The sequence below is a fragment of the Quercus suber genome, unplaced genomic scaffold (assembly GCF_002906115.3).
Source record: "Quercus suber isolate HL8 unplaced genomic scaffold, Cork oak 2.0 scaffold_16, whole genome shotgun sequence".
NCBI lineage: Eukaryota > Viridiplantae > Streptophyta > Magnoliopsida > Fagales > Fagaceae > Quercus > Quercus suber.
This window is the reverse complement of record NW_027069481.1, coordinates 790,457-802,666: the sequence shown is the minus strand read 5'-3', so window position 1 is coordinate 802,666 and position 12,210 is coordinate 790,457. Positions and strand designations below refer to the sequence as shown.

The following is a 12,210-nucleotide window of genomic DNA, read 5'->3' as shown; positions in this document are numbered from 1 at the left end:
TATGAGACAATTCTTTTTTTAGGATTTCTTTTCATCTTTCGAGGGATTCCAAGTTTTGATTTGTGTGTTTGTGTGTGAAAAGCAAAGAAATTAAGGCCAGCTCTGATTGCACTACTAGGGTTACACCTACCAACCTAGCATTGTAGATGTTAGAATACAAGTCTAACGGGCTTAATGTTCATAGTTGTAAATTACTTTTTACAACACATTTTGTCTATCTAATATATAAATGTTCAAACTTCTATAGTAATCCTAGATATTGTAACCTGTTAGAGACATGTTATTTTTAAACAATCCTTTATTTGATCTAATAATTAATGGGTCCAGCTAGACATGGCAAAACGGGTAGGTCAGGTCGGGTCAATCGGGTTGCGGGTCAAAAACGAGTCATTTTAAACGGGTTAAAAAGGGTTCAGGTCAATCGGGTTGCAAGTCGGGTTGGATTGGGTTGACCCATATTTTTCACATGAAATTTTTTTTTTTTTATAAAGAAAACAACATGTATTTGCCATTTGAAAAGTTATGTAACAATTACTTGATGTAAAATGCATTATTTTGAATTCACCACTTATATCAAGAATGAACTCAGTTAAACTTATTAATACTTATTCAATAATTTTAAAATTATACAAATCCTAACATTGCTATCTAAAACAAAATAACACAAAGATAAGTAAAACAAATACACAAGTTTTATTTCTACATAATATCAACATCCCAAAACATAAAACAAAATTACAAATGACTTATTGGATAACTCATTTGATAAAGAATAAAAACATATAAGAAATTTACAATCTTGAAAATTAATTTTATAATCTATTATCAATTATGGTTGACACTCTATTTCAATTTGAGATATACATTAAAGTTTGATTGCTTACTTATTTATACATAGTCTTTTTTATGAATATCATATCATTGTTAAGCAACACATACTCTAGGAAATATCATAATTTATTTTGAAAAGCCGTCTATTTTGGACATAAATTGTTAAAAAATAAGTCTAAGCATTCATAATTTATACTAATTTGATACTTTGACTTCACTATTTTCACACTTGTGAATGTTTCTCACACATGTCTACAATTTTAAATCAATGTTTTTAACTCTACAAATTATCTTGGCATGAACTTTGCTATTTGATATCTAAAAATCTTTACTCATTACAGAATGCTCAACCACATGCATTTATCTTTCAATTAATTTGCATGCAATTATGTAAATGTATCAATTGTTTCCTAAAAGCTCACAATAAACAATTAAACCAATATTGTCTTAATTTTACTATTTTTTTACCCAAAAAAAAAAAAAGTTTAACAAACACCAAAGTAATTCAGAAGCAGCACTAATAAGCAACAAAATTGAAAACAAAAAAGAAAAGGCATTGTTTAACATAGATTTAAGAGTATAACTCGCTGAAAACACAAAGGTAAACAGTATGGGATCTATAATAGAGCTTCTCCATCCTTCAAAAACTGGCTGTTGGCTATTAGATGTAAATCAGTTAGGCAATTGACCTATTACAAAATTACGTGAAAATTACCGATGTTCTACCTATCTACACATGTTCAATATCCCACATTCTGCAAAGACTTTGGCAGAATATTAAGCTCTATTGTCTATTATCAAATTCAATAGAAACATAGTAACTGAGCACCAAACATCTTTTTTAATAATCTGATAGTTGGGGGAGGGGGGTTTTGAACTTTGAATGTCTTCATTGAAAACACCAGGAGGTGCCAACCAGTTGAGCTACAAGGCTCTTAATAACTGAGCACCAAATGTTTTTGATAACCGATCTAAAGACAACCACAACCCAACTTATAATTACGACAAAATTAGTACCAAAATAGAAACAATTCAACAAAGGGATATAGGCTGCTAGTCAATTCATTAATATACCTAGATGGTTCTCTCTAATTCCAATATTTTTATGTCTGCAGTTCTCTCCATTATATTCTTACTTAGATTAGGTTGCAAAAACAATCCAATACCCATTGGAAGTCACTAATTATGGAACTCTGACACCCAAAATTTTCTGTATACGAAAAACAAGGTGGGAAAAAGACTTAACATTAATGGAAGCAAAGACAATTCAAGTTGGGTCTTATGGCAAAAAATAACTTCATAAAACACCTCCAACTTGACAATGCTAAAGTATGAATAATCCATATCCAGCTACAATAAAAACCACTGATATCCAAAATATTTTCTAAAATTCTGCGAAAAGAAAGAAAGTTTGTAAAAATAAAAAAAGAATTTTTTTTTTCATTAAACTCAATTCAACTATGCATATTGTCCCAAATAAACTGAGATTAATTAAGAATGCTTGTTATTAAACAAACAGCAAATAAATGTGTACATAAAACAGAAGAAGTACCAAACAATAGTTAAGATATAATGTCTCCACTTAATAGACTTCTTCAAGTATCATTACTGCACAAGTACTAATGATTTGTGCAGAATGCAAGGGGTCACGGCACACATATACAACATTAAGTTGATAAGACACAAAGATTCACTTGTTTGAATGAAGAATTCAAATTTCACTTGTTTGAATGAAATTGGTGTACACTGTGAAGATAAAACCCACATGGAATTCAACCTCAGAAATAATAAGTATTCAACAGAATTCAAAAATAAACCAAAATTTAAACCGATTTCCCACAAATTATTCTCAAACGAAGAACAAAAAAAAGACTCTGATTTTATCAAATTTGGCTTGCAAAAGAGAGACAAAAAGACAAGCAATTAGCTATACTGCTTGCAACCTATAAGATTAGTCCTAGAATAAAAATAAAAAATTGAAGATTAGTCCTAGAGACTCCACCAAATCAGCATAGGGAAAACAGTCTGAAAACTAAGTATATAACTAAGTAGTTTATAACTAAGTATATACCCTGTTCAATCAGTCCGAAAACAGGGGAGAAATAGAAACTTCTTCAAACACTCCCTACACACGGGGAAACTAATCCCTATCAAAAGACATAAAATTTAATCCTTACCTGAACTCTAAAATAATCAAATATAAATACACACAAAATCTGAAATACTAATAAATTCCAAAAATAAATTTCAAGTGTGCTCTGAAGAATCCCTAAAAAAAAACCCCAAACCAGAAAAAATTTGAAACAAGAAACCCTAAAAAAAATAGTTTAGAAAAACTCCCAAGAATCTTGCTTGAAACCAAAAAGCAAAAAAACCCTAAAATCTCAATGAGAAAAACCCATACCTTTTTAGAGATATTAGCCCCAAAGTCTATCAATAGAGAAGATGAGTCTGTCAATAGAGAAGATGAGTCTGTCAATTGATCCACCCTGCAAAACCCCCAAAGCGATCAAATAGAGAAGATGAGTCTGTCAATAGAGAATGAGCAAAAGCTGATAAGAAGCAGACGAAGAAAGAAGATGAGAGGAAGAGAGGAATGAAACAGGGAGAGAGAAGCTAAGACCTAATGAGAGGCGTTGGTGTGTTCAGTGAGAGGAGAGAGAGAAAAAAGAGCAAAAAAGAAGTTTTTATACTGTACCATGATAATATTATTTTAATGTATACACGAGCTACAGTACCCATGTAAATATACACGGGTACTGTAGCTCATGGAAATATATACACAGTTTTACACATTTTTACATCCACTGATGTGAGTTTTTTTTGTTCAAAATGTGTAAAATTTGTACTGTAGATCTATTTTAGAAGACTTTAGATGATCTGATGTGGATGCTCTAATATATAAATGTTCAAACTTCTATAGTAATCCTAGATATTGTAACATGTTAGAGACATGTTATTTTTAAACAATCCTTTATTTGATCTAATAATTAGTGGGTCCAGGTAGATATGGCAAAACGGGCAGGTCGAGTCGGGTTCGGGTCGGGTCAATCGGGTTGCGGGTCGGGTCGGGTTGGGTTGACCCATATTTTTCACATGAAATTATTATTATTATTATTATTATAAAGAAAACAACATGTATTTGTCATTTGGAAAGTTATGCAACAATTACTTGATGTAAAATGCATTATTTTGAATTCACCACTTATATCAAGAATGAACTCAGTTAAACTTATTAATACTTATTCAATAATTTTAAAATTATACAAATCCTAACATTGCTATCTAAAAAAAAATAACACAAAGATAAGTAAAACAAATACACAAGTTTTATTTCTACACAATATCAACATCCCAAAACATAAAACAAAATTACAAATGACTTATTGGATAACTCATTTGATAAAGAATAAAAACATATAAGAAATTTACAATCTTGAAAATTAATTTTATAATCTATTATCAATTGTTGTTGACACTCTATTTCAATTTGAGATATACATTAAAGTTTGATTGCTTACTTATTTATACATGGTCTTTTTTATGAATATCATATCATTGTTAAGCAACACATAATCTAGGAAATATCATAATTTATTTTGAAAAGCCGTCTATTTTGGACATAAATTGTTAAAAAATAAGTCTAAGCATTCATAATTTATACTAATTTGATACTTTGGCTTCATTATTTTCACACTTGTGAATGTTTCTCACACATGTCTACAATTTTAAATCTATGTTTTTAACTCTACAGATTATCTTGGCATGAACTTTTCTATTTGATATCTAAAAATCTTTACTCATTACCGAATGCTCAACCACATGCATTTATTTTTCAATTAATTTGCATGCAGTTATGTAAATATATCAATTGTTTTCTAAAAGCTCACAATAAACAATTAAACCAATATTGTCTTAATTTTACTATTTTTTTACCCCAAAAAAAAAAGTTTAAAAAACATGGTTCGAGTTCGGGTCGAGTTGACCCGCAAAAAACACAGGTCGGGTCACAAGTCAACCCGGTTTTGCTTCGGGTCAAAAAAATCGGGTTCGGGTAGAGTATTTTTTGAGTCAGGTCGGTTAGAAAATTCTAAACCGTTTTGCCATGTCTAGGTCCGGCTCTCCTCCCATTACAAAGCCTCTTATTTCCACCCATTTTTATCCGAATGAAAAACAAGTGGCAAATAATTTATATATTTTTTTAGCAAAGGCAAATAATAAATCTAAAGTTCAAAATCTAGATTAATTTTTCTCTTTCCCAAACCCAACTCCTTTGGCAACCTCTTTGGTAAATTCACAGCCCACACCGACGATGAGGAGCCACCGGAATGGTGTCGGAGCTTTCAGTTTCTGAGTAGTGCTACCGTTCAATGTCAAAGTCACCCAAACACCTACGTTCAATTCATAACAAACCACTCAATCCCAATACTAGATCCTCTACCGAAACATCTGAAACTTTTGATGTTAAAACTAGATAATAATGAGAAAAAGTAGATCCATAATTGAAAATTTTTCTCTTAGATCTTTGTCTCCTTAGAAAGTCCACTTGGTAATTTTCAATTTTCATTCTTTATTTCCCTTCATCACTTTGTACCTTTTGGTCTCTGAGAAACTGTGAGAAAAGAAAAGATAGAAAAATGAAATCCTGAAGCTTTTATCATAAAATGGAAGTGAATTTTGCCTCTGGTAAATTACTATTCTTTCTTAATTTTTATTATATATATATATATAGAAACTTTCTTAACGTTTACAACACAACCAAGTAGAGCACTAAATAGGAAGAACTATCTACCTAAGTTGAGGTCTTTTTTTAACCCCAAATTTGACAACTAAACTGAAGAAAATGCATAAATTTAGATAATAGATTTCTCAATTCGTAGTTTTCTAGTAATCATTTAGTGGTATCTTTGAAAGCTCCAGCACCATTTTAATGGCATGTTACAGTCGGGTGTTGGCGTGGAAAAAGAATTTTGTATCAAACTAGCTTCTAAGCACGCGCGTTCAGAGGCTTTTCTATTTATTTTGGTAAAAGTTAATAATTTGCATTTATTATAATTTGGAAATATATTTTTTAAACAAATAAAAATGATAAATTTTAGAGATAAACAGTAATTGTACTTTCTTTTTTAAACATAGAGGAAAGAATGTTAAATTTTAGGAGTTCTTTTAGTTTTTTATTTTTTATTTTTTAAGTTGGGGGTATTTTACTTTTATTCGAATGAAAAGTAATAAAAAATGCTAAATTTTAGGGAATAAAAATATGAACATGAAGGAAAAAAAAAATCATAAATTTTAGGAGTTCTCTTTTTTAATTTAAAATGAAATTTGCTATTTGATATTTATAACCCTATTTCTAAGAGAAGTTATCCTTCATTAATGAGGGTAATTTTTACCATAAAAATGTCCAATTCAAGGAGGGAAATCCTCTTATAGATAGTATAGATGATATCATGTTATCCGTATCAAAATTCAATAAACAAGAAACATGTGTGCAAAAATAATTACCCACTAATAGATGCCTTTCAGTTGTTAGTGGGATAGTTATTTTTTGCAGACATGTCTCTCACTTATTGAATTTTGAAACCGCTAATGTGTATCATTTGATACCAATTATTTTCTCCTTGGTGTGGGCAATGGGTTTGCTAAGGAGGTTGCTAAGGGGTTGGGTTTGAGAAAGAGATGAATAAATTATTGCAAATTTCATATGGCTTATTCAAAGCTCACGCGCATGCTTAGAGGCTCTTCTATTTTTTAGATAAAAGTTAATAATTTACCTTCATTATAATTTGGGGTCACTATATTTGGAGTTCTACATTCTTACCTTCATTATAATTTGGGGTCACTATATTTGGAGTTCTGCATTCTTACTCAGGATCTTATTTAGAAAATTGTTTGAGTTTTATACTAATTTTTATGGTATTGGTTTCTTACCCGGTGATAAACCATATTACGAGGATTTGAAACAGGCTTATTGCTACAAGGAGAGTATACTCTCACCGCGCCACCTCCTTTGCCACCCCTCTGAGTCTGAGCCTTCATCACTATAAACCCCCCACAATGTTTTTTTTTTTTAGCCAATTTTCTCTTGTAAAGGAATTTTAAGTTTCATGTGGGTGAGTTCAATCCCTCACTTTATAAGAGTGACTCTGTGTAGGTTTTCATTGAATTTCAAAACATTTGTAAGCATTTCGATCTTTGGCTTCTAGGCTATTTCCAAACTAATGTAAGTTAGAATTATTAGTTCTAACATTCTGGGTTTTGTGTAAAACTGTAAGAGCACTCACATCAGTGGGTGCACACAATCATATATATTATCCTTATCACTAAAGGGTATATCATACAATAAACATCAACCAAGTCAACTTTTTTAGCTTTTAAGTCTCTGGAAGGACATAAAATAAAAAAGGTATATCAAAATAAAAAATTGAGGCCCCACTTTTTTAGGAAATAAAAATCCAGAGCTTCAATTGAGCAAAAAATGAAGAAACAAAGTGAAAGGGTGGGAGTCATATCATAACATATAATGAGATCAACTCCTATTCTCACTGTACATTTATCAAAAAACTGATATGCATCTTTGACCTATATTTTTTTTCTCAAAGAATGGAAAATAACCTCCAAAGACTTTATATGCTGCCAGCACTCAAAGGAAGCAGAAAATTGCGAAAGCATTAAATGATTAAACACCAATAAAAGAAGAATGATAACAGAGTTTTATTTTAATACTCAATATGCCATAGTGTCTTACAGCCTGGTAGGGTACTCCTCACAAGTATGGTACACACATTAACAAAGATCAAAAGTCTGGAACGAAAGACATGGACTATGTTCTTCGAATTCCTGAAATGGCACCATCTGACCCCATTTCCATCAATACCCTCAGGTTAACATACACTAACATCATCCATATTATATTTTTCTTTGAGGTAGGTCCATCAGAAGAAGAAGACAATGGGGTAATTCAAAGTGTGGCAACAAAAAGTGAAACCGTTCTTGTGGTTGGGCTGTTACAAAATGAGAGGGGGACGTCTTTGACTATTAGAAAAGGAGAGGGAAAAGGGTGGGCTGTTACACAAATTATAACTATCCTCCATTTTTGTAAAAGTCACCCTCTTCCTTTTCCCTCATTCACCATCAAAACCAATATAAAATAAAAAATAAAAATAAAAACCAGAAAATGTGATCATCGTCCTTCATTAACACAAACAAAAAGATGCCCCACAAATCATAAGCACAAAGTAAAAACACAGAGAACAAGAAACTCACACCAACCACTCTCAATAAAGTGACCTCAACAACAACAAAATAAACAGCTACCACCCAATAATAGGAGCTGGCTGCAAGCACTAAAGGAAGGGGTAGCAGATTAAGAGTGGCAGTCAACATTAACAGCAATAAAAAGTAAGGTGATCAGAGGAAATGGCAGCACAAATAACAAGGGTATATCATCAAGACCTCACACAAAGATAACACAATTTGCACACAGTACACCAATTAGAGTTGCAGCACTGCACATTCACACATTGACACAGAACAAACAAACTAGTATTTCATAGAAAGAAGAAAAAGTCAATAGGGGGGTGAAGACGGAGGAAGTACACATCAGTGAAATGTAATTTGACAAGTGCTAGAATGTCTGGGGAACATTACTAATTCCTTGAGAACACGAATCTTCTCTTTTTCAGTTGAAGGATCAGAAGAGAGCGTCATTGTCTTTAAGATTCTTGCCATCTGCAGGATATGTCCAATAAGTTCCAGCTCATCCTTTTGCCCCTTAAATCCTTTAAACTGAAAAGCTGTAAGGTGGGATGACAAACATTTAGGAACATACTCATAGAAATTCCATTTAAGAGATTCTTGCTCACTAGTAGAATGAAGGTGACTTTTGTCCTGACAACAGAAGACACAATGGTTACTTAAATCAATTCAGGAAGAGGAAAAAAAAAAACATATCAACATGTGAACTTAGCCTACTCTATTTAAGGTCAGTACTGCAAGCTGAGGAGCCCGTTGAAGCAAGAGTGGTAACACATGCGGTATAGAAGAATGAAAACCAAAATTAAAGAAAGCCAAATTATGAAACATGGGAGGATCAAATTCAGGAACATTGCAAAGGCACTGCACAACAACATAACATCACAAGTCAGAACAACAATATCACTATTCAACCAATTCATAATAGAAAATGAAAAATGCGCTTTACCTCTGTGGTGAATGAGTCCAAATGCAGGGATTTAACGTTATAGAGTGCTCTGATGAAGTCCATTACTCTATTTCCATAATCTTCATTATCATTTTCTTCAGAGTCATGAGAAACAAAAAGGACCGCTTGAACTAAATTGGACAGATTTTCCAACAATACGACTTTATGCAGAAAACCCACGAATTCTAGATACTGGAGAGCTGGGGCGTTTATCTCAAGTCTGGATAAGAAATCTTGCATATTAAAATCCAATCTTTTCAATGTAGGTAGAGTGATTATAAAATTGCATTCCTCGCCCATTTCAATTACTTCTAAACACAAATATTCAAGTATCGGGCAGCAAGTGAGGAATCTTGAGAAAGAGTCGTGGTTGGCATACTGGACTCCAAGAAGATGCAAAATTTTGAGACTTGGGAAGCCGAGGGATGAAGGCGGAGGATCAACAATAATATTGCCATATAGTCTCAGATCCACCAATGTTTTACAATAATTAAAAAGAGTACTGGGAATGTCGAAAGGGAGGTTAGGACAAATGTTAAGAGTGAGCTCTTCCAAGTCACTTGTGATTGCAGTGCTGACCCACTTATCGACATGTATTGTGTCACAATCATAAAGCAAGTTGAGGTAAAACTTTTGTAGGGGATATGCATTGCGAAGAGCCCAGATTTTAGAGACAATCTGCACAAATGTAAAACCGCTTGGGCAAACCCAGCCGTCCCAGTCATCCCACTTTTTTTTTTTACGATTTTGCTTTTCATCTGACAATATCCACTCAAATTCATCTTCGTCCAAATCGAGACTGGGGACAAGAGTCCAGAGAGTCTTCCACCTGCTCGATAAAATGCTTGTGGCCACAGCCTCTTTGGTGGTGAGGAAGGAAAGGATATGGGAGACGAGATGGTCAGGTAGATTGCTGATCCTATCCCTCTTTTTATTTCGTACCATTGCTTCTTCAATTCTTCTTCTGGTTCAGAGAAAAGACATTAACTAAGGGAGTCAGTTTTTGAGGTTTAAATTCTGGGGTGGATTTGAAACTTTTTGTATGGCTGGATCATGACCATATGAACTTTTTTTTTTACCATGGAAACCCCCCAAAATCCCAAAAGAGAAGAAATTGAAAGATTTATACAAACCCCAAAAGAGAAAGGAAATACCTTTAGCCGTAGCGGAGACAGAGTGGTTTGCGGTGGAGACTGGAGAGAACAGAGCAGAGAAACAAGTATTACTACTCAACACATCTTTTTTTTAAGTCTAAAAACGCTGTTAAGGCGCGAAAATAAAATGAATAATATGTTTTCCCGCCCAACTTCTCCCTCTTTTTTTATTTTTAGTTTTCTTTTGGCAGCCAAATTAGAATATTCTATATAATCTTCAAAAATAAAAATAAAAACAACAACAACAACGACAACAAAGTGAAGAAGAAGAAGAAATTTCTTTTCAAACAATCAAATAGAATAACCTAATCATTTCAATCTTTTCTTTGGATATTTTATTCAATCCTGTGTTTATGAGATGTTAGAAATTGAGCTACATTTGTGGAGCTATTGAATTTAACCATGAAGGCATTCCACTATTTTTTTTTAAATGAGTACTAAGTAAGAATACCTTAATATTCCTTATTACATTAGGCATTAGAGCCCCCAATTAGTCAAACGTATTAACAAATTTTGTAAAGAGTAAGCAACTAATTTATGGTGTACAGTCCATGGCTATTGGCCTGAACCGAGCTCCTGACACATCTCATATATGGGCACATCTCAGTTGCTTACTAACCGAGCACCTAGCCCACTCCCTAGATGGGCTTGGTCCAAGCTCCTGGCCAAACCAAACAACCTCTACTATACGGAGGTCAAGGAATAATGCCTCGGGAGAATTTCTCTGCCAAGCAATTATTGGCATCTGGTGCAAGTTCCAAGAAGTTATTGGCAATCACGAATAGTGGGCTCCATCTGATGAGGAATATAGCTCAAAGGGACCTATCAACATGGAAAACCACTCTCTCATCATGACGACCCCACTAAAGGAAGTCTACAAATAGAGATTGATGGGTAGAGGGTTAGGGGCTGAGAAAATTTGGGGAGAGAGGCTCAAGTGTAGCAAGGAGATAAGCTTCTTGGGAAGAAATGAGTCCAATCCAAATTTCGTTAAAAAGGGGGTTAGTCACATTGTTACATCTTAGTTACATTTTATGAAAGTGTAACTCTCATTTGTTTTTTGTAGTAGCTGTACCTATATAGCCATCTTCTGGGCCTCCCATTGTTGAATATTCTTGACCCACAATACAAATAAATTGGGGGAATCAGACCAAAAACTTCACTCCTTTGAGCTACACCACTTCCACATATGGGTATAATTTTTCTGAAGTTGTTTTAAATTTTAATGCTCAATCGAATAATTACATGAGAAATTCCAATATATATATATATATATAATCTAACGCAGTTAACACTTTTTTTTTTTAATATCATCATCTTCGCAGCACAGGTGTAAAAGAGCACAATTGAGCAATGTAGAACATGACCTAAAACAATTAAGCACATGACCTGTATTGTACTATTTTTTTTAGAAGAACCTTTACTGTACAAGGTTTTAGAAGGCTGTTAGTTGTTCTTCAGTGACCAACAAGGCAGCCAATGCTCATGTTCCTGTATTCTTGTATTCATTTTTTACATCAATAAAACTATCTTCCTTAATTAAAAAATAATAATTTTGATCAAGAAAATTTTAACATTAATGAAAAATTTTGATTGATCTAAAAGAAGATTTATGAAGAAGTAAATGCAGCTGAACTTTTGAAATAAGTGAATAGTTGCTAACAAAACACTTTCACGAGTTACCATTGTCTTTTTTTTTTCTTCTCCAAAGAAACTCAGAAAGAAAAAGAAAAGAAAAGAAAAACAAAAACAAAAACAAAGCATAAGGTTGCTAATAGCCCTGATTTGAAATTTAATGGGAACTTTTCTCAAGCACTTAGCACAACTTCCTTTTAAACCCAAAATAGAGACTGCATGCCTTTCCAAAATTACAAGACTATCTCACGTTTTGGTTCTCAATTTGCTGTTACATGGCAGCGTAATTTGAAGATTCAATAACCACATCGGCAGCATTCTTTTAGCTTTTTCTGTTTGTTGGTACAACTTCACATAAAAAAGTTTGAATAAAATAAGAGATGGTCC

The 12,210-nt window shown here is 33.0% G+C and overlaps 1 protein-coding gene across 1 annotated transcript; it reads right to left on the bottom strand.

Moving 5' to 3' along the window:
• Positions 1–8,306: 8,306 nt before the first annotated feature.
• On the bottom strand, positions 8,307–10,254 carry LOC111986424 (F-box/FBD/LRR-repeat protein At4g26340). The gene is made up of 3 exons (XM_065782802.1): positions 9,035–10,254; positions 8,806–8,949; positions 8,307–8,721 (listed from the first exon to the last, which is right to left on the bottom strand). The coding sequence occupies exons 1-3, from the start codon at positions 9,977–9,979 to the stop codon at positions 8,434–8,436; spliced, it is 1,377 nt and encodes a 458-aa protein (XP_065638874.1). The 5' UTR covers positions 9,980–10,254; the 3' UTR covers positions 8,307–8,433.
• Between the last annotated feature and the right edge of the window lie 1,956 nt (positions 10,255–12,210).